This window comes from Populus nigra, chromosome 1 (assembly GCF_951802175.1).
Source record: "Populus nigra chromosome 1, ddPopNigr1.1, whole genome shotgun sequence".
NCBI classification, from domain to species: Eukaryota; Viridiplantae; Streptophyta; class Magnoliopsida; order Malpighiales; family Salicaceae; genus Populus; species Populus nigra.
In genome coordinates, this window is record NC_084852.1 from 21404702 (window position 1) to 21425759 (window position 21058).

Sequence of the window (21058 nt, forward strand, 5' to 3'; positions counted from 1 at the left end):
AAATAGCTAACAAAATGGTAGATGGAAGATCTCAGCTCCGAAGAGAAGTAACAATCTGGGACTGGAAGAGTATAAATAATTGGGTTGGCCCAAATGATCTCAGATGCATGATTTCAAGAGATGGGCTTATATTTATTTATTTATTTATTTTTAATACAGAAGAACGGGCCCACCGTGTGTCAAACCACATGAAAAGATTGATGTCTCAGCTTGCCAGCCTATTTTGTCCTGCCGTACGTACCCATGCCATCACAATCGAAATCTAGTTCTCCTTCGATGTAGTTTCACACAGTTTTCCACTAAGCGGAACAGATAGCAATAATTGATATGTCATCTTCAACATTTGTTTGTAATTGGAAAACAGACCTGTCTAAATAAATTAGAGGAGGAGACTTGCGAGAAAAAAATAATAATAATCAACCAGCAACCTTGAACCTCTCAAGCCCAACTTTAAATCCTAGTGTCTTTACGTCTTGTTGCACTTGTGCTTGGAAATCACTGTATGTGAAAGGCCTGTACTTTGAGCTCTGTATGACACTGCCTTCAGCGGGGAAGACAAAGTAGCAGATGGAGAATCTCTCCTTTTCTTTGTTCACCTTCACTCTATGTTTCACACTCTTGTATTTGTCGTCGCTTATGGCCTGATTAACAGATTTGAAGTATTCGTTAGGAACATTATTAATCTAACAACATTAGTAAAAAAAGAAGAAGTAATTAACATGTGTAAAAAGTTATCGAGCTCAATATTTTAAGTTATACGGACCTGCATCATATCTCCAAGGTTGAAAACCAGTGTGTCAGGAATGGGTTTTACTTGTAGCCAGTTATCATCTTTGAGAACCTGAAGTCCACCCACTTGGTCTTGGTTCAATATTGACAGAACTGAGCTGTCTGTGTGCACATTTATGCCCCAGGCCTCATTTTCCATAGAGCATTGAGGGTATCGGTAAACACGTACGAATCCGGTTGATTCTGAAATGTAAGTTTTTGAAAGTTCAGGATCAAGATGGAGGTTTTTGGCCATTGCTCCGAACATGGTTGTTGCAAGTCTAGCTAGGTGCCCTCCATACTCTTCCAACAAAACTCTAGTGAAGCGTAGAAAACAACAATATGGTGTTAGCATCAAAAGAAAAAACAAACTAAGGAGAATAAAGCATATGCAGATTCCACCAAGGTTATGATTCTCACTTGAACAGCTGCCAGAATTTAAAAAAAGTAATTAAAAGCAAACCAAAATGAGAATTTCTTTCTTATAATTAGACGGTGTTCTTCTTCAACTACATGAGCAAGAAGAGACATGTGATGAAAGAACAGCGAAGAGAAACAAATGGTATCTTTGGGATCCACACTAAACAAGAAATCACGTGGAGAATAGCATAATTTGGCTTTAATTAACCACATGATCATGTATGCTTGTTCGTTCTTTCTACTCTACAAGAGCTGCCAATGGGACATTTTTCCATTTTTGCTGGGACTTGACATCAATCAGTACACAGCTAGCTAGCAGTGTGCTGCCTTAGTATGTGTAAAGGAATATAAATCCAGCATTTGATTGTGCTATTCGATTCTAGACCATGAGTAATAACCATAAATAAGAAAGGAATTTTATTGTACAGAACTATATATAAATACAATTAGTAATTAACTAGCCTTAAAAAATATAAAATCATTCGTAGCATATGACAGGCTAATCCGCCATTGAGACATCGATACGTCAATGCATTAGTGGGAAAATCTTTCGGCGAGCGGTATAGTGGAATGAGATAATGATTTCTTCATTTTCTTTTACTATAAAATGTAGGCAAGACATTTATGTTTTTTTATCAAAGGAAAATATTTATATTTAGTAATATAATTAAAAAAACTAAAATAATTTTCATGGAATCGATGGTAAATCATGGAAAGGAAAAAAATCATATCTTTAGACTGGTTTGAAAAAAAATATTAAATTAAAAAAGAAAAAAATCTGGAAGCTAAAAGCATGGGCCATGTAGAAATCATTGCCGATCACTATTTTTTTTTCCCTCCAGAATTCTTCTGAGTCACATGCCAATCTCATCAGTTCCCAAATGTGCAAAGCCAATCTCAGCCAGAAACTGCACAAGTGGCTCCTTGTCTCAAGTCTCAACTATTGATGTTAGGCTAAAATCCAAAAACAGTGGGGATTTATTGAATTTTACTTTCTTACGAATGTGCCATGATTCAGTGGCCGCTGCGCCTCTCATGGCACCTTATGATTCACAGGATTTTACTCTGCTAAAAGGTGCCATGAATTCACGGTACCACGTTGCTGTTGAATGTAGGCAGAAGAAACACATGATGGAAATAGATACTCAGTGGTTTAATAATTATAAGAAATAAAATCCTCCATGAATATTATTGTTGCTTCCATCACTTTAATCAAACAGTTCAATCGTTAACAATGAAAAAGTTATTGATGCTGACCGTATTCCTATCTTTTCTGTTTCACAAAAGATCTAGACAATCCAATCAGCAGATGTCCCTTCTATGTCATTCTTGCCGACTAAAAGAACTGTACAAATCTCTGAAGTTCACATAAAATCCACGAAAACATGACAAAGAAAATGCTGGAAAACTGTACCTGAACGAACCAAGCGTTTCATTTTCTTTTTGAAACAGAGAGAGTTGACTCAGCGGGATATTGAGACCTTCAACCCAGTTGATGTTTTGTGGTCCTATTGAGAGAGCTGCCCCGGTTGGAGTCAGGGCAGTTGTGCCCCAAAAATACGACATAGGGTTAGTGAACAGTTCTTGTTTTGATTCAAAAGTAAGAGAAAAAAGGTTTCTGGAATGGTCTCTAAGCTGGCTCATAAGGGTTAGAGGAATCCCATGATTGACCAAACGAAACAATCCCCAATCCTCGCAAGCCTCTTGAAGCTTGCCCAGGTCTAGGCACTGAAAGTCTAATACCGGAATGGCATCATCGTTAACAACTTCTTGAATCTGTTTGGTGGTATCGTCAAGGCCGGAGTTTTGTTGGATTCCGATGTACTGTTGGCGAAACACGGGAGGGTAGGATTTAAGGTTCAGTATTTCAGACATGCTTGATTTCTTTGGCCTTCAAACCGAAAGGATAAGCAGAGCTGCAAGATAAAAGGAAATTATAAGCAAAATGAGATTTATTGACTGCGTCAAGGAGGGTCCACCTTGTATGTTTGCGACACGTGTTCCTGGGACTCTCACAACTGACGTGCTAGCCGGCAATACCATCATCCTCAAGTTATGGCCTTCTGAGAGTATCAAATTGATGATATAATTTTTTTAATAGTATAAGCATAGTTTGTTTTATTAATATGAACTCATTCACGTGAACTTCAACAGTGAAAAGTTATTTAAAAAAGATAATTGTATTTTAATATATTTTATCCATAATTATTTAAATAATTTAATATAACCTGGTTAATTTAATGAATTTAAAAATAATTCAATTTATTTTCAATCAATTCAATATTAAATAATAAAATTTAAAAGAATTTAATTAAAAAAATAAAAAATAATCTGAATTGACATGGATAAACTCGCTAAACCCATAACACAGGTCATAAGACTATAATAATCTTATTGGAAACAAACCGGAAAAAAACATAGATTTAAAAAAATTTAAAGGATAAAAACAACTGAAAAAAATATTATTTGAATGAATTGTTTTGTAAGGATTTAATATTTTTGCAAATATGTTTTAATAATATTTTTGTTAGAAAAATTATATTTTATTTATTATTTTTCTTTCAACGTGTAAAACAAGTATTGAAGAGTCAAATTAATATATTTTTTGTTCTTGGCTTTTTATTTAGTAAATCCCTTGAAAATACCCTAAGATCCCTTGGATGTCAAAATCAAGATTTCAAGAAACACCACTTGTTTGTTTGTACTATTAGCACTTGTTTATTAGCACTTATTTGTTGGAATTTAATTTTTTTTTATAAACTAGATTTTTTTAAAAATAACTTATTTTTAAAAATAAATTTTATCATTTACTTTATGTGGTTTTAATTTTATTGGATTTGATTAAATGTGGTCTATATAGTGATGTGAAATATATTTTTTTTTAAATCATTAGTGTTCAATTGAAAAAAATATAAAAATTAAACACTCGAATTAAAAAAAGTAAAAAGTTTAAATATACACGTGACAATGTCATCTATATATCAATTTAATGACCATATATATATAAAGAAATCTAATAGAAGCATTTAAATATTAAGAGTAAGAAATTAAGCTAACATAATCAAATGATTAAAAAACAAAACAAAAATAAGAACGCTCAAATAGAAAAATAAAAATACTCACACACCAATTATGTAATAATTAATTTGTCATGTAAAAGTGCAAAAAATATATGAGGAATCTGTCTACAACTGCTCTGATCTATGGTATTTTATTATATTCACGAAGCACCACCGAAAGCGAGGAGAAAATGTTACGAATGTCTGAACGGTCTTTTACCATTATCATTAAAATCAAAATTATTAGGATTGATGTAATATGATTGAAGGACAAATAATTCTATATAATTTTTGTTATGAAGTCTGAAATGAAACCCTATACCGGAAAATATTATGCAAGTCTGTTTAAAAGTGTGGTTTCGATTACTTTTTAAAATGATTTTTATTTAAAAATATATTAAAATAATATATTTTTTTATTTTTTTAAAATTATTTTTTATATCAACTCATCAAAATAATTTAAAAATATTAATTTAAAATAAAAAATAAAAAGTTTTTAAATTGTTTTAAAATATTTTTAAAACATTATTCATGCCATTAATTGTTCCATCAAAGTGTTTCCTTCAGAAGTTTTTGATTTTGAAAACCTCGCATTCAAGTTTTTAATTACCATTAATTAAAACTTTAACCTCTATCACAAGCATAGTTATATAATTTAGCTCGAAACTAAACTCAGGTTCTGGATTAGAATGGTTAATTTAAACTGACAATATTTTAATTGAAAAATAACATTAAAATAAAGTTGTTTTGACAAATAAAAAAAAGTTATTTGGTTTTATTCTTGGTTGACTAGGATAAAAATTAACTTAGATTTTTAACTTGTTCAGATTAAGTTAATTTTTTTAATTTTTATATAAATCAAACCGATTTAGATTCTGGCTAGACTGAAATCTCGAGTTTTATAACCAGTATCAAAATAGTTATAATAGCTGGAAATTATGTCTGTTTATTTTTTTCAAAATCTAATAACATACATATTTTCTCAAACCTAGAGAATCATAATTTTCAATTAGTGATCTGTCATACATCCAAGTACAAATATCAAGAATCAATAAGTTGGCAATGATCGGCAAATTAAAAAAAGGGACAAGATGGAAATGAAAGTGTACCTGAAAGTATCAAGCATTTGATCTCCAGCATGAAACCGATGAGAAAGTGATTGAGAAGCAGGAAATTTGGGCTAGTGAACAGCGCTTGTTTGGATTCAAAAGAAAGGGAGAGAAGCTTCCTGGCAAGGTCTTGAAGTTGGTTCGAAAGGGTTACAGGAACATCATGGTCGACCGAACGAAACAGGCCCCAGTATTTGCGAACCTCTCCTAGCTTATCCAGGTCTAGGCACTGTAGATCTAAGACAGTTACAGGGTCAAAATCTTGCATTTTGTGCTGGATGGTATCGTCTCGATCAACGTTTTCGGCTGCGTTTCTTCCATGGCAAGACTCAGGGGGGGTAGGATCCAAGGTTCGCTGGAGGCATTTTCTTAGCCTCCCAGGTCTTTAATTTCTACCTACCAGAGCTGTACACATATAAAATGCTAATAATAATAATAATTTGGCTTTGATTCCACTTGCATCTGGAGTATATAAAAAAGTATATCTTCTCCTGAACCAAAATATTATAAAGTGGAGGTTGGTGAGGAAATCAATGAATTCTAGGACTAGGGTCCTCTTCATTACAGGAATATCACAGCTGCCCACGTGGGCATTGTCCTGACTGGACACTGTACTTGCTATAATTACCAGGGCATCAGCTTTCACTAGTTTCCCTGGTATATGAGAAATAATTTCACCATGACGGACGGCATTCGAATAAAAACGGCAGACAGAAAGGCGGATGGATGCATGGGAGGAACTTCCCTCGCCGCGTCCCGTAATGTTCTTGTCGTTGCCGGGCAATCAACAATTAATTCTGACAGATTAATATGATTAGTCCGTTCTAATCATGTATTAAAAGAAGAATAATAGGATTTACATCAATTTTAAGGTGCGAAAATAATTGTTTTTAAGAAATGCTTAATAAAAAACTAAAAAAACCCTAGCTAGTCAATTGTTTTGTGCTTGGCACTTGTTCTATTCCTTTATAATGGAATGGGGAAGAAGCATTTAGGAATATAATATTTGTTCAAAGAGCATCCACTAAGTCTCTGTGATACTGCCTTCGTTCATTGAATCAAAAGTAAACGAACTTGCTCGATATGATGAAATGATCGAATGGGATATTAGTGATTGAAAAATTCGATCGAGGGAAAGGCCGAAAGGTTGTAATTGATGACAAAACGAGAAGAAAGACAAAAAGGTGCTGGCGGATTGATCAGGCGGTGGTGGGCATTGAATTTTTAACGTTGTTGTTGTTGTCATTTGAAGGGCCGAACAACCACACAATAGCAGATTCAAGAAAGAGGAGAATAATTTGTGGGGTTGGGCTTTGAATTCGTAGTGAAGGTGAAAAGAACGACGCAGTAAATTAGAAGAAACATGTTTCTTTATATATATATATATATATATATATATATATATATATATATATATATATATATATAGACACACACACACACACACTGTATTTTAAATGCATGTAAATTTATTTTAAAAACATATTTGTTATTTTATGTATCTACTTCTCTTGTGTTTTAAATTCAAGAGAAAAGGTGAATGACTCATGTTAAAAAGTAATTCCATGCATGTTGAAAATTGGTACAATAAAGATAACTAATTAAAAAGAAACTTAATTTTCTTATGAATCTCTTTAATTTTGATATAAATTGCTTGTCTTTGATGGGATATAAGTAATGGATCAAGTTTGAAAGTAAAAAACTGGCCTCCAGATCTTTTTACCAACTATTTGAAATAAAATCACATGTAAAATTAAATTAAATTTTATATATAATTTGAATTTAATTGATGACTTACTATAGTTTCTATGTTTGAAATAAAATACTAAACCATACAATTGAATTTAATAATACTATTTGGAATACATGTGAAAATGACTTGAATTAACAATCTTAACTTTTGATTACAAGAATTCTTATATTTACCATTTTTTAATAACTATCATTGTAATATTTTTACCATCTTTATGTTAATTTTTCAGTTTAGCTCTAGTATCGAAGTGTTAGTGTTAGACCTGACAACTTACTAGACCCACAAGTATCTCAGCTCAGCACGTACCTTGCTAAGCCAAGAGATGATGAGTCTTAACCTTATCATGACCAACCCTTTAAAGAGTAATTTTCAACAAACAAACAAATATCAATAAATATCAATCAATTAGCAGCTCTTCAAATTTTTAGGTATTATATACGAAGATTTTGAAAAGCCTTTTGCCTGCAGCAGGAGAGACCATTTTTATCTTTCCCATAAGATCTTTATACATCACTTCTAGAGCTGTTGGAACCCTTAATTCTACGTGCCTTCTTTTTAGGAGTAGGACAATCGTCTTGAGGAATGAAACGACGGCTAACACTCCATGTAGCATTTGAGTTGCCTTCTCAAAATATGTGATGACATGAAAAGATTTTTCATTTAATAGTGGGAATGTAGTGATTTTAGCACAACTTTCCATTTAGTCTCAGCCTCGAACTTTACATACATCTTACTAGTGAGAGTTGTTGTGGCTCATCGGGGGGAGCATCTGGCTGAGAAGTATGTAAAAAATAGATATTCAATATGTGATTTTCTTATAAATCTCTTTAATTTTGATATAAATTGCTTGTCTTTGATCGAATATAAATAATAGATCTAGTTTGAAAGTAAAAAAATGACTCGTGATTTCCTTACAACTTGTTTAAAAATAAAATCACATGTAAAATCATTTCACATGTGATTTGAATTCAATCGATAACTTATTATAATTATTATGTTTGGAATAAAACACCAAACCACGTAATTGAGTTCAATTATACTATTTAGCATACACGTGGAAACGACTTGAATTAACAATCTCAACTATTGTGCCCATAAATTATTTCTTTTTATTACAAGGATCCTTGTACTTACCAATTTCTAACTACCATCCTTGTAATATTTTTTTCATCTTTATGTTAATTTTCTAGTTTAGCTCTAGCATCCGAGCATTGGACTAGCTTGAATTTTCTTGCAGTATGAGAAACAAGGCTGAAAACCTGAAATGTTGTTGCTGCATCAATGATCGTGAGAGAAATGATTCAAAAATATTAACAGTAGACTTAATGCAGGAGCATACAATACAAGTGGGGATTCAAGTAACAAATTTTAAACTTGGAATCATCCATTCATAACAAAAATAAATAAATAAATCTAAGTTAATGAGTAACATAATTTTAACAATGTTAATAACACAATAAAAATACCACAATTCTTAATTCTAATAATTCAAAAATTATTATCATACAAAATAAGTTTTTGATAATTGCATAAATAAATTTTTAACGGTTTATAAATATTATTTCTAACTTTTATGTTTAATTTAAATTTCTTAATAACATATTACCAACCTATTTTTTCATCAATCGTTTAAATCATAACTTTTCCGAATATGTGAAAAATATTTCAATAAAACTAGTATGATCTACACTATAATCCCAGTTTCTTTATTGCTTCAATTAATTAAAACAAGGTAAAGAGTTCATCCAAAGCTTGATTGAATAAATAGTCAATCACAACATTGAATAAAAATATAACACATGTCTATGATTAATTGCCCTTTGGTGAGAAAATGTGCATGCCGTCTACGATTTCTAGCGATGTTTCATCGCTTGATTATATTCCACGTATCAAAACCCAGAAAACTATCAGCAATCTACATGCAACAAATCTGAACATGAGCACATAGAACTAAGACTTAATTACTTGTATTTGGTGACTTTTTGAAGGAAGATACTTGCCATTAACAATTTAGTGAGTTCTGATCCTGCACATTTTCTCCTACCTTTAGAAACAAAAAATGAATCAAATTCCTACATTTCATTAAACATTAACAGATGTACATTGTATGAATAATAATTTTCCTTCAGTATTTAAATTTATTTCATTGTGGAATTACACGCCTTCCATCTCCAGGGGTTGAACTCAAGTGGATCCTTGAATGTGGTGGGATTAGAGAACAGACCTGAAGTGTAAAAGTTGTATGAATAATATTACCTTTCACCTCTATATCTTGGGATGATCTTCGTAGCAAACCCGGGCCCGATGTTTCCGAACCAAAGGGTTTCATTGATAACCTATAATTTCACAACCAATTAATCAAGTTTCATAAGATTATTGTAATAAATCAAATTCACTTAAAATAACAGTAAAAATTATGAGATTAGAGAACAGACCTGAAGTTTAAAGTCATTGAGTTATGCTCAATCCATGTTAGTGGAGAATCCAGATTTTCTCTCGTATTCAGAATTGCTGCATGCTCAACCTGACAGAGTTAATCAGAAATGTTAAGTTAAATTTATGAAGTTAATCAGTAGGGTTGTTAATATGAGTTTCCTAGACTTACTGTCAACTCCTCTAGCACTGAAGGATGATCTCCGATTAACTTCAGGGCTAGTACTGTTAGTGCTGCTGAAATCGACTCAAAGCTAGCAAATAAGATTCCAGAGATCAGATTGACAGTAAAATCCTCTATCAGGAACTTCTCTTTATCCATGTCAACTATGACTTGATCAAGGAAATCTCCTTGCCTCGATTCTGCTGGTGCATTCATTCTTTCTTTTAGTGTATTAATTCCTCAAGATGTTCACAGTGCTATCTTCCCGAGTATTGAATGTTAAGATGTAAAAATTGATTGAACCTTGGATTACAAAATAAAAATTAAGACGATAAAGAATAACAATGATTTTTTATTTATTTATAATATTGTTTTTAATATCAATTTTAATAAGAATTACTATAGTAAAACACAGGGTCTCCCCTCTAATTTGTTTTTCTTTATTTTTTAGAAATTGAAATTTATTTTAAATTCAAATCAAAATAATTCCAAACTAAAATAATAATTTAACTCTTGAAATTGAATAGTGCTAGACAATCTTTTAAAGCCGAAAACAAAACAAAATGCATATGATATCTTGCAGCCGAAAACAAGGGGAGAAAAAGGAAGAAAGGTTAGATTAGGCCCAATTCTCGGCACAAGACAGTCCATATCAATAAAAGTGAAGCCTCAGTCTTTGTGTGCTAAATCCAGCCCAGATCTTTCAAATCCTCTTAAACCATCAAAACCCTCTTTCTCTGCCTCTTCTGTGTTAGAAACTCAAAGGTGTGGAGGATCTCTCCCAGGTCTCTCAAGCTTCTTCCGCCTCGTAGTTTAGTTAAAAGCGCCCCTTTTCTATTGAAATCCAAACAGCAAGAAGCTTACAAATCGAGTTGAACAGGTAAAAATCCCTTTACGTTAGATTTCAATTTATTTTTTAGGTTTTCAAACTTACATTATTTTTGGGTTCATATTAAATGTTTCTATTTTCGGGTTTTCCCGTCAGTGATTCTGTTGTAGCGTTACAATTTACTATCCCGGCTCTCACTTGTTTTGATTTTAGAGTTTGGATTTTAGCTTAGCTTTTTTATCTGCGTGTAACAGTTTTCGGAACTAATGGGCTTTTGTTACAGAGAAATAAAGTTTTCACAACCAGTCTTGCGAGGGAGTCAGCAGTTTTTGGACTTGAAAAATGTCTATTGGAACAGGACTCGAGTCTCTCGTAGATCGTAAGAAACCTTTTTTTATTGCTTCTGGGTTTGATCCTTATCTTAGACTAATGTGTGATGCAAGTTGTTTTACTCCCTTTTTGATGTGCTTGTTTAGTTGTTCAGATCTAATGTAAGAGCTGGGTTAGACGTTACATTTTTTAAATGTTAACATTTCTTAAGCATTGTGTTCCTCCAATAAACATTTCAGGTTTAGTATAAGAATTGATTTGAGGTAAAACATTTGGTATTGTTGTATGCTCGCAAATTATGCTAAAAAACTTACAAAGCAGTTAGAAATGTAATAAAATGACAGATTGTATTATAGAAGCAAACAGCATACGAAACATTATAGAAGAATACTAGCTTCAACTGACCTGGGTCAAAGATGAAAAATAACAAAAGCCACGATAAGAGTTTGAGTCAGCTCATAAGCAGAGGTTTCACAATTTAGAGAGCGACTTAGGGTGTGGCATGGCTTATGAACAGCAATGCCTGATGCCTAATGAAGACTATTCTTAAGCCTTGAGGCATATGCCAAAAGCCATGATAAGAGTTTGAGTCAGCTCATAAGCAGAGGTTTCACAATTTAGAGAGCGACTTATGGCGTGGCATGGCTTTTGAACAGCAATGCCTGATGCCTAATGAAGACTATTCTTAAGCCTTGAGGCATATGCCAAAAGCCATGATAAGAGTTTGAGTCAGCTCATAAGCAGAGGTTTCACAATTTAGAGAGCGACTTACGGAGTGGCATGGCTTTTGAACAGCACTGCCTGATGCCTAATGAAGACTATTCTTAAGCCTTGAGGCATATGCCAAAAGCCATGATAAGATTTTGAGTCAGCTCATAAGCAGAGGTTTCACAATTTAGAGAGCGACTTAGGGTGTGGCTTGGCTTATGAACAGCAATGCCTGATGCCTAATGAAGACTTTTCTTAAGCCTTGAGGCATATTCCTTGACTTGAGTTGGGTTCATAGCAAGGTTTTTGAAACAGTTGTTTTCAGAATGTACTTGCCATTGCTTAATTGGCACACACTTTGTCTATGCATGTGGGGCATATTTTCTTTAATTCTGTGTTCTTATTACTCTATTACCATTTTTTCCCTGTGCAGAAACAATTTCAATTATCACAAATGATGGCCGGAATATAGTGGTGCGTTATTATATGTTTCTAATACATGCATGTGATCTTTTGCTATAATATGTTAATTGTAAAGAGGCTCCTTTTGATTTAGGGAGTCTTAAAAGGCTTTGACCAGGCCACAAATATTATCCTTGATGAATCTCACGAGCGTGTTTACTCCACCAAGGTTTGTATCCTTACCTAGTTTCAGATTTCATTTTATTCCTTTGTCCATAGGAATCCTAGTGAGGAAAGAAGAAAGGAATTTGCTGAAACTTAAAATAATGTGAATTAGTCTTGGTTTAAGCTGGCTAAGTTCAGTGTAGTTTCATACTTTCTTAGGGAATGTTTTAGTAATTTTAACTAATTTTTATTCGAATTACAATATTTAGGTTCCTCTTCTGTGGTTTAATACAGTGCTGAGTAGTTATTATGCTTTGAAGAGTGAAAGATAGCAAACATCTTTGTTTCCTTTCAGTGCCACTTCAATAATTTGCTCGATTGATTTTGCAGGAAGGTGTTCAACAACTAGTGTTGGGCTTGTACATAATAAGGGGTGACAACATGTAAATCCCATCTTCCATTTCTTTCTTTCTTTCCTGTTTTTTTTCATCGTGTTGCTGTATTGGAAAGGCTGATACCATTTCATTTCCCCAACTTTCTACTTCCCACTTCCCACAGTAAGTTTTCTGCTTGTTTGTTTCAGAGGCGTTGTTGGGGAACTTGATGAAGAGCTTGATGCGCACCTTGACTTGTCTAGTCTGAGAGCTCATCCACTCAAGCCTGTCATTCATTGATCTGATATAAGGAAAGCTGAATTGTCGCAGAACATATGATGGGTTAAGTACTTGCAAAAGAAAATGTATTGGAAGATTGGTGTGCGGAATGGCCAGTAATTTATTGCTCTAAATGTTACCGTAGCAGAATATTTGTAGAGTTGGATCAAATTTATTCAGTTTTTACTAGTGCTTAGTATTTCTCCTTCGACTCTTCTGATATAACTATTGAATCTGAAACAATACAGCGCGGGTCCTTTTATATATATATATATTATTATTATTACTATTATCATTTGAAATTCTTTCAAAAAATTTTAAGTGCTATATTGTACTCTGTCAAGCATGGGACCTCCATCTTAGAGAGACAGGAAGCTCGGAGTTGTGGAAGTTAATCAAGAGGAACATGAAATCTTAATGCATGCTCCTGCAGGCTCTTTTGACTGGCACAGTTCGTCTTGCTTAAACACCTGAACTTGAACGCACACGTTTGTATTTGGTTTGATAATTTTTCTTGAACTCCATTGCTATATATTGAGCCTCTTATTAACCATCTAAATTGTAATCTCAAATCAACTATTCTTTTCGTTCAAAACCCTTCTTAGCTACACCAAACACAAACTTCTGATCTCTCTGAGTTGTTTTCTGAAATTATTTCTTGTTCGCATAAAAGTCCCAACCAAGAGTAACTGCTAATCTCTTGTGCTGTCTTTTATAAACCAAAAAAGTCCTGTATTTTTCTTATAAAAGAAAAGGGGATGATACCTCAATTTAATCCCAATCTTTCATACCCATTTTCAATTGCATTCCAGACCTTTGAATTTTATGATTAGGTTCCAAATGTTTTCTAAGTCTATCAATCGACTCCTTTTGAGAGTTTTTATTTAATATTGCAAGTGTAATGTGCATATTTTATGCACTAAAATGATTTTGATTTGAAGAAAATTTAACCAAAAAGTTAAAGAACACTAATATTTTTTTTTATCTAATATATATATTGAACGCACTACAATGACATAAATTCGAAGACATTTTGATAAAAATATGGATGAACATTAATAGAAGAAACACCTGGTAGAGATTATTTTTGAACAGTTTGGATCACATTGAAAAAATCTATAAGTTTAGGACTGAATTTGGAATGAAAAATATTGTTATGGGACTGAATTTAGGTTTCCCAAAAAACGACATGTCATCTCTAACCTGGGACAAATAAATAGCACTTTAAATTGATGAAGCTGCCCACACTCAATCGCCCTCACTGTTCAACGCTGAAGCTGTGCTGATGGCCAACACCAATCCCTCGCAGCTCCTCCCGTCAGGTCAGCTACATATTTCTTTCTTCTCACTCTTCTTTATTTTCTTGATAACAACTTCAAACAGGAAAAAAAGTGGTGATTTTGGTTTTGTTGTCTCTCTTGAAAACAGAGCTAATAGACAGGTGCATAGGGTCGAAAATATGGGTGATAATGAAAGGAGACAAGGAGCTTGTCGGTACTCTGAGGGGATTTGATGTCTATGTCAACATGGTCCTTGAAGACGTTACTGAATAGTATGTAGTAATAAACACTATTTCTCTGATTTTCCTCGCTGCTTGTTTTTTATTTTCTTGAAATTTTAGGGTTTTAAGCGAGTACATACAAGTATAAATCCACGTACTTTAATTTGAGTGTTTTAGTGACTTGGGTTTTTAAGCTGCTCTCTTTTACGAGGACAGGTTATTGGACTAGCTTCTTTGAGACTGCCGACTTCATTGTTGTTGATTGCTCGTTAATATATTGAGCTAGATATTTATGTGTTGGTGTAAAACTTGTTTATCATATATTCATTTGCTCTTTACTATTATTATTATTATTTCAAGTTGAAACAAAATCTTGAAACAAAAGTGTATGTGGGGTGGCCAACCATGATATCAAGGGATTGATGTTTTACTTTGGGTAATGTTTATAGCTTGAGGGTGGCTGAGTGATCCAGTTTTATGGTTGTTTTTTTCGTTTTGGCTATACATTTTGTCTGAATTCTCATTATTGCAAATCATTGGGGGAGTTACTTCGTTTGGAGATTAGATTATTTTCGTTTTGGCAAAGTGACTATATCATCATCCATTATGATCGAATGCTGAAAGATGGTTTTGCTTGTTTCTGCTTCTTTATTGATACGACAGTGAAATCACGGCTGAAGGGCGACGGATTACCAAGCTTGATCAGATATTGCTGAATGGAAATAACATTGCCATTGTAAGTAAATCATACCTATGACGCATCTTTACAAAGCCCATCAGAAATTAGTTCTGTTCATTGTTCATGTGTAAAGCAAATTATGAATTTTTTGGATCTATGTTTGGGGCCATTCGGCAAAACTTTGAACAATATAATCTGTTGATAATCGAGGGCTTTTCTTTGTACTCGTGTCTTATGATTTTATTTGTGATCCGGGTGAGTAATCACCGTGCACTTTTGGGATCCTGGAATAAGGAATCACAATGTGTAGTAGGTGTTTTACTTTTTTTGATGAATGAAGGTTTCATTATCAAATGAGACTAATAGGGCAAAGCCCAATACGCGAATAAGTTTTAGAGGCCAAAGCTTGCTACAACTTTAGGTGCTCTCTAAACATCAATTACTGCAAATAGAATGGAACCTCTGATTTCTAATAGCTTTCTGCATAATTACTACAAGTATGTGTTTTACTTTGTTATGGTCAGATGTGAGAAATATGCAGATTAAAGAAAAATCTAGTTCTTTAGATTTGGATCGTTTTCTAATATCTGGTTTGCAATACAGCTGGTTCCTGGTGGTTCCCCTGATCCAGAATGAAAGCAGTGGATGTCTGCATAACTTCATTTTCCTTGTAATGTAATTGAGGCAGATACCTTCTCTGTTTTACCGAGAGGCGCATCTGTTAAGAATTCCATTTCTATCTTTCCATTTTTCTTTAGGAATGTAGTTGAAGTATTATGGTGGATGAAATTATTGTCTTTATTCTAATGATAATACTGGTAGATTCAGAGTTCATTGCCTTTTTCTTTCCTTATCTACTTCTGGATTGCTTGTCTAAGACCAATTCAACTCCAAATCTAGCTATATTACTAGGGTCTAGAATGGTTATCAGAGATGGCAGGAGAAATGGTGAACCAAGGAGATAAGAAACAGGTTGAACACTTGCGGCTGAACTGGAGAGCCCTCCCACTGGTGGATATGCAGAGATTATGATTTTAAAAGTCATTGATTGAGATGCCATGATTTTAAGCTATCAGCTTGTTCATGTCAGATTAACTTAGGTCAATATTGATTCATCGCAAAGCTTGGGTTATGGATTGTGCATATTAACTTGGGTTAATATTTTTTTTTTAAAAAAAATAATTCAGAGTTTTGATCCGGTTAAATATGGTAGATTTTCTTTGGGGCTCCACGCTCCTACTTTTTCCTTGGTTACTTAAGAGGCTAGCTGAACCTGCACAGCTGATGTTGCACAAGTAGTTCAAGTATCATTGAAGGCAACGGTGGGAGGACTAGTTTATAATGGTCCATAATTAAACAAAAAGAATCACGCAGTGTGAATGGTATAAATCTTATGGCATCGACAAATTTCTGACATGGATAGCTTCTGAAAAAGCAAACCATTCGAGTGTTTGATCTGAAGGTGAAGAGGTTAAACAACACTGTTCCATATCTTGAAGTGAAGGAATGAGACTTGGAGTAACAGTAGCACAAAGGTCAGAAGACCGAGAAACTGGGACTTGGAATTGGAATTGGAATTGCAATCCGAATCCTGACTCTCGAGATAAGATTTTGGAACCGTGACCGTGAGTGAGCTGTGAGTATGGGCTCAGATGTATTGATAGCCCAATATTAGGACAAGCCTGAGTGTCCGTGCTAATGGATTGGATTCTTGAAACGTCTGAGACTTTTGTTCTCGTATAAGCCTATACGTTTATTTAATAATTTATATATATACATGTAGAGTCCGTTCTTCTCTTTGTTCCAATCTGCCGAACCCAAGTCTGCAATTTCATTCAACAGCTAAGGTCAGGTCAACCTCTCTTTCTCACCCTTAATTTATCATTCGTTTTCATTGTTTTCTTTTCTTTTCTTTTCTGTGTGTTTTAGGCTCTTGGATTGCTTAACTTTTGATTCCGCCTTTTAATTTTATTTATTTGGTTGTTATGGAATTGGAAAACTGGAAAGTCAATATCATTTTGGATCAAATCTTACACTAAAATATTCACACAAGGATGGACATTTTCTAAACTTGATGTATGTAAAGTGGGAACTCGTCATGCTCTTTTATTATGTTTCAATAAAAAAGTCCTAGTTTATCTCAGAAACATCTTAGGAGTTGGTTTGCTCTTAGTTGTGATGAATAGTTTCTTGCAAAATCGTAAATGACAAGGTTTTTGCAATGCTCTCAGTGTGTTGTATTTTTTTTCCTTTTCTTTTGGCTGGTTATAGGTGTGAAGGGAACCAGGGCTTTGTGGAAAGCAACATGGCAAAGCATCATCCTGATTTGATTATGTGCAGGAAGCAACCTGGAATTGCCATTGGACGACTCTGTGAAAAGGATGATGGGAAATGTGTAATCTGCGACTCCTATGTGCGCCCCTGCACGCTTGTGCGAATCTGTGATGAGTGCAATTATGGATCCTTCCAAGGTCGATGTGTTATTTGTGGAGGAGTGGGAATCTCCGATGCTTACTATTGCAAAGAGTGCACCCAGTTGGAGAAAGATAGGGATGGATGTCCCAAGATCGTCAATTTAGGGAGTGCCAAGACGGATCTGTTCTATGAACGCAAGAAATATGGTTTTAAGAAAAGATGATAAGCAATGGGTTTCACCTGTAGTGTTTTTTTTCTGCCATTGTTCACCAGAATTCGGCGAGCCCAAATGTCACTGCCAGTCATTGTGAAACGCTATTGATCTAATGGACTTGGGTTGTACCATAACAATGTCCAGTATATTCTCCTCCTTTTAATGTCTGACTACTTCAAACCCGGTGTTTTATGGTCTAATGAACTTGGATTGTGTGAGATGTGAATTTAGTTTTGGCTACAAACTGTTGGAAGCTTTGATATATTTACCTGCTCCTCATTTTCTCGGTTGTTTGAAGGGTATTCCTTAGAAGTGGCTAGAATAGATATATGGAGATATCCGATGTTGAAAATTTGATTTCTCATTGTTGAGGTGAAAACACGCTTTAGCTTTACAGTCTCCCCACGTAATCGTTGAGGTACCTGATGATAATAGAGGTTTGCTGATGCTTGTCCATTCAGTTATTAAAAAGTTGCTGTAGAACAATTCCATAACCTGTGGTGGAGGAATAGCGCGTACTCTAGGCAGCAGGACTAACACTGATTTCAGGGCCAAACTACTTACCTGTGCCGACTTTCATATCCAAGAGATCTTCTGCTGGCTAACATAAGATGAATGTTTTTTTTTAAGAATCTTATTCGTGATTAATTTGGTTGGTATTTGAATTGTAAAACATGAGGTAACATTCTGCAGTCGAGCTTCACATTCGAAGCCAACCAATGACCAAAGCAATGATTTTTAAGGTTTGGTTTATAGTATAATGTCTAGTTAATCACTCGTCCATTCAACATGGCCGTCGACAAGCTATTCTGATTTCATTGTTCTGTCCTCTTCAATTTCTGCAAACCACAGGTGAGTAGAATCAGTGCCTTCTTCTTTCTCTCTCCATCGTCCAGAATTTACTCTGTATAGAGTGCCCAGAATCTAAAGCAAGGACAGTACAGCAGATGCCCTTTTCGTTTATCCTTTTCTCCAGGTGCAATTTACTAACCAGCAAATCTTCCAGATGGTTTATCTCTAATCCAAGGTGTTTAGCATCATTTTGTAGCTTCTCACATAGTGCCCGCAACAATCCACAATCACAAGATCACTTTGTTGCATTTCCTGCCTTGATTTGTGTATATATTGTTTGCTTTTTTAGAAAATAAGGGCAAGTTATAATGACAAATAGGGATGAGGAGATTGTTCCATATAAATGGGAGACGCTTCATGACTGGAGTGTGAAAACAAGCAAAAATTATAGGAGGAATGCATCATTAGTCGCTAATACAGTTTACAGATGAGAGGAACACAGGCATGAAGAAAATAATTTGTTTTTTAAGCGAATATAAATAGATTAATCGGAGCTAAAAAAGGGTCAAACATAGAATCCTTTTTTATATTATATTCTTTTTATAGAAGGAAAAATATTTATCAAGAAAAGACAAAAACTTTAAAAATTCAAAATTTCTAGAATCCTTAAAGTTCCTTTCTAATCAAATTGGAAACTACTAGTAGTTTATATCTTCAAACTCGCCGACAAATCATTACCACAATAACTATTTATTTTTATATTTTAAAAGTATTATTAAATTTTTTAATTTTTTAAATTATTTTTTAATATTTTAATTCATTAATATTAAAAATAAAAAAATATTATTTTTAAATTTTTTTAAATAAAACAATATTTTAAAAAAACCGCTATCGTAATACCGTATCAAACGGGCTCTTAGAATCCTAACCTCGTGTCGTGCCTCGATTGTTCTCTTACGAGCCCATCCAGAAAGACTCCTAGCAAAATTATCGAAAGCTCCTTTCTCCAGGTTTCCCTCTCTCTGCTGAAAGAGAAGCAACAGAGTCTCAAATCGATTCCAGCAGGTACGCGTCTTCCTACTCATCAATGTTCTTACATTTAATTTTTGGTTTATCTAAAGCTTCTTTTGGTGGGTTTTCCGTATCACTCTTGATGTTTCAGTATTTGGTGTGCTCGGTTTCGTTAATTTATAAGCTGGTTTGGTACTTACTGGTTTAATTATAAGCTTGGAGTTTTTGGGTTTCCATAGGAGCAACTTGTCATAATAAAAGAGGATCTTGATGTCATCTTAAGCTTCTTTCTTGAAAAGCTGAGAGTTCCAATCTTCATGTCCTGAATCAAATATTAGCTTGTTCAATTTAATTAGAATGATAGTTTAGTTAGGTTTGAACCTGAAAACTGGCACTAGCTTCACTAGCCTGATAGCTCCTGCAACGGAAAAGCTTGGATCTGCTTTTGTATTTTAAGGTCATAGAATGTAATCTGTTGCTTCTGGTTGTAGCTGATGCTAAAAAGTTAGCATGACTGCTTGAGTATATAGCCTATAGGTATGGGGTCTATTGTTTTAGGATGTCCATTTGAAATTTTATTCCTTTTGCTTTTTTATTTTTGATTTAGTTTGCATTTTATATGCTGATATGAGTTGTGGAAATTCTCCGGTTAATCTCAGAACAACGAAAGAGGATGTTTTGTTTGATGCTGTCAGTTCTCTCCCTGTGAATATATAGTTTATTTTTGTTATGAATATGAGGGTGATTTTCGTTTTTACCAAATGCAATATACCCCATGCTTTGACGTCCATTTACATTGTGGTAGTCACAGGTACACGCAGTAACTCCAAGATCTTGAAGAGATCATGGCCAAGCATCATCCTGATTTGATTATGTGCAGGAAGCAGCCAGGAATTGCTATTGGACGCCTTTGTGAGAAGTGTGATGGAAAATGTGTAATCTGCGACTCCTATGTGCGTCCTTGCACACTTGTGCGAGTTTGTGATGAGTGCAACTACGGATCCTTCCAAGGTCGATGTGTTATTTGCGGAGGAGTGGGAATCTCTGATGCCTACTACTGCAAAGAGTGCACTCAGCAGGAGAAGGATAGGGATGGGTGTCCAAAAATTGTTAATTTAGGGAGTGCCAAAACAGATCTGTTCTATGAACGTAAGAAATATGGTTTTAAGAAAAGATGATGAGCAGTGGATGACATCTGTAGTGCCTTTTTTCCTCTCTGGTGCCCGCAATCTAAAATGTTGAAACAGTTTTTTAGGTCTTGAGATTGTATCTGCTGATATTACCTCTAGTTGTGTTGAAAACAATATTGATTACTGAAGTGAAGTTGTTTCTTAATGCAATGGACTTGGATTGTATTGGAGCAATGTCTAGTCTTTTGTGATTTCATGAATTTTAGCTTGCTGTTTATAATCTAATTATTAACTTCGACTTATTTCTAAGCATGCCGGCAAATATTTCTGCTCCTCTGTCCTAGCAGTATGTCTAATCGAATTCACTTGTATTAGCTTTTGTTCAAGTTGATAACGTGAACTTCTGTTTTTGGCTCTGAGTTGTGAGTAGTATTATTTTCTTAACTGGGCCTCAACGGGTTAATATTATGTTTTTTCTGTAGATTAGGTTGTGTTTATCACGTCCTACTTGCCATTACTGTTTG

The 21058-nt window shown here is 34.2% G+C and overlaps 5 protein-coding genes across 6 annotated transcripts; 4 read left to right on the forward strand and 1 right to left on the reverse strand.

Moving 5' to 3' along the window:
- Positions 1-300: 300 nt before the first annotated feature.
- LOC133670880 (gibberellin 2-beta-dioxygenase 8) lies at positions 301-5798 on the reverse strand. Its single transcript, XM_062091477.1, has 4 exons — positions 5357-5798; positions 2603-3104; positions 764-1085; positions 301-641 (listed from the first exon to the last, which is right to left on the reverse strand). The coding sequence occupies exons 2-4, from the start codon at positions 3061-3063 to the stop codon at positions 417-419; spliced, it is 1008 nt and encodes a 335-aa protein (XP_061947461.1). The 5' UTR covers positions 3064-3104; positions 5357-5798; the 3' UTR covers positions 301-416.
- Positions 5799-10402: 4604 nt separating this feature from the next.
- Positions 10403-13058, forward strand: LOC133694638 (sm-like protein LSM8). Its single transcript, XM_062116253.1, has 6 exons — positions 10403-10585; positions 10818-10913; positions 12006-12046; positions 12129-12203; positions 12530-12582; positions 12723-13058. The coding sequence occupies exons 2-6, from the start codon at positions 10877-10879 to the stop codon at positions 12811-12813; spliced, it is 297 nt and encodes a 98-aa protein (XP_061972237.1). The 5' UTR covers positions 10403-10585; positions 10818-10876; the 3' UTR covers positions 12814-13058.
- A 913-nt stretch (positions 13059-13971) lies between these two features.
- Positions 13972-15806, forward strand: LOC133673394 (sm-like protein LSM5). Its single transcript, XM_062094166.1, has 4 exons — positions 13972-14114; positions 14221-14344; positions 14957-15029; positions 15576-15806. Exons 1-4 carry the CDS (start codon positions 14078-14080, stop codon positions 15606-15608), a joined length of 267 nt encoding a protein of 88 aa, XP_061950150.1. The 5' UTR covers positions 13972-14077; the 3' UTR covers positions 15609-15806.
- Positions 15807-16666: 860 nt separating this feature from the next.
- Positions 16667-17865, forward strand: LOC133673375 (PHD finger-like domain-containing protein 5A). 2 transcript variants are annotated; one of them, XM_062094134.1, is made up of 2 exons: positions 16667-16819; positions 17244-17865. In XM_062094134.1, the coding sequence occupies exon 2, from the start codon at positions 17278-17280 to the stop codon at positions 17608-17610; it is 333 nt and encodes a 110-aa protein (XP_061950118.1). In that variant the 5' UTR covers positions 16667-16819; positions 17244-17277; the 3' UTR covers positions 17611-17865. The 2 variants fall into 2 exon arrangements, with proteins under 2 accessions (XP_061950118.1, XP_061950125.1); XM_062094141.1 differs by having other exon boundaries at positions 16720-16824.
- A 2384-nt stretch (positions 17866-20249) lies between these two features.
- Positions 20250-20768, forward strand: LOC133673387 (PHD finger-like domain-containing protein 5A). Its single transcript, XM_062094153.1, has one exon. It carries the CDS (start codon positions 20250-20252, stop codon positions 20580-20582), a length of 333 nt encoding a protein of 110 aa, XP_061950137.1. The 3' UTR covers positions 20583-20768.
- Positions 20769-21058: the final 290 nt, after the last annotated feature.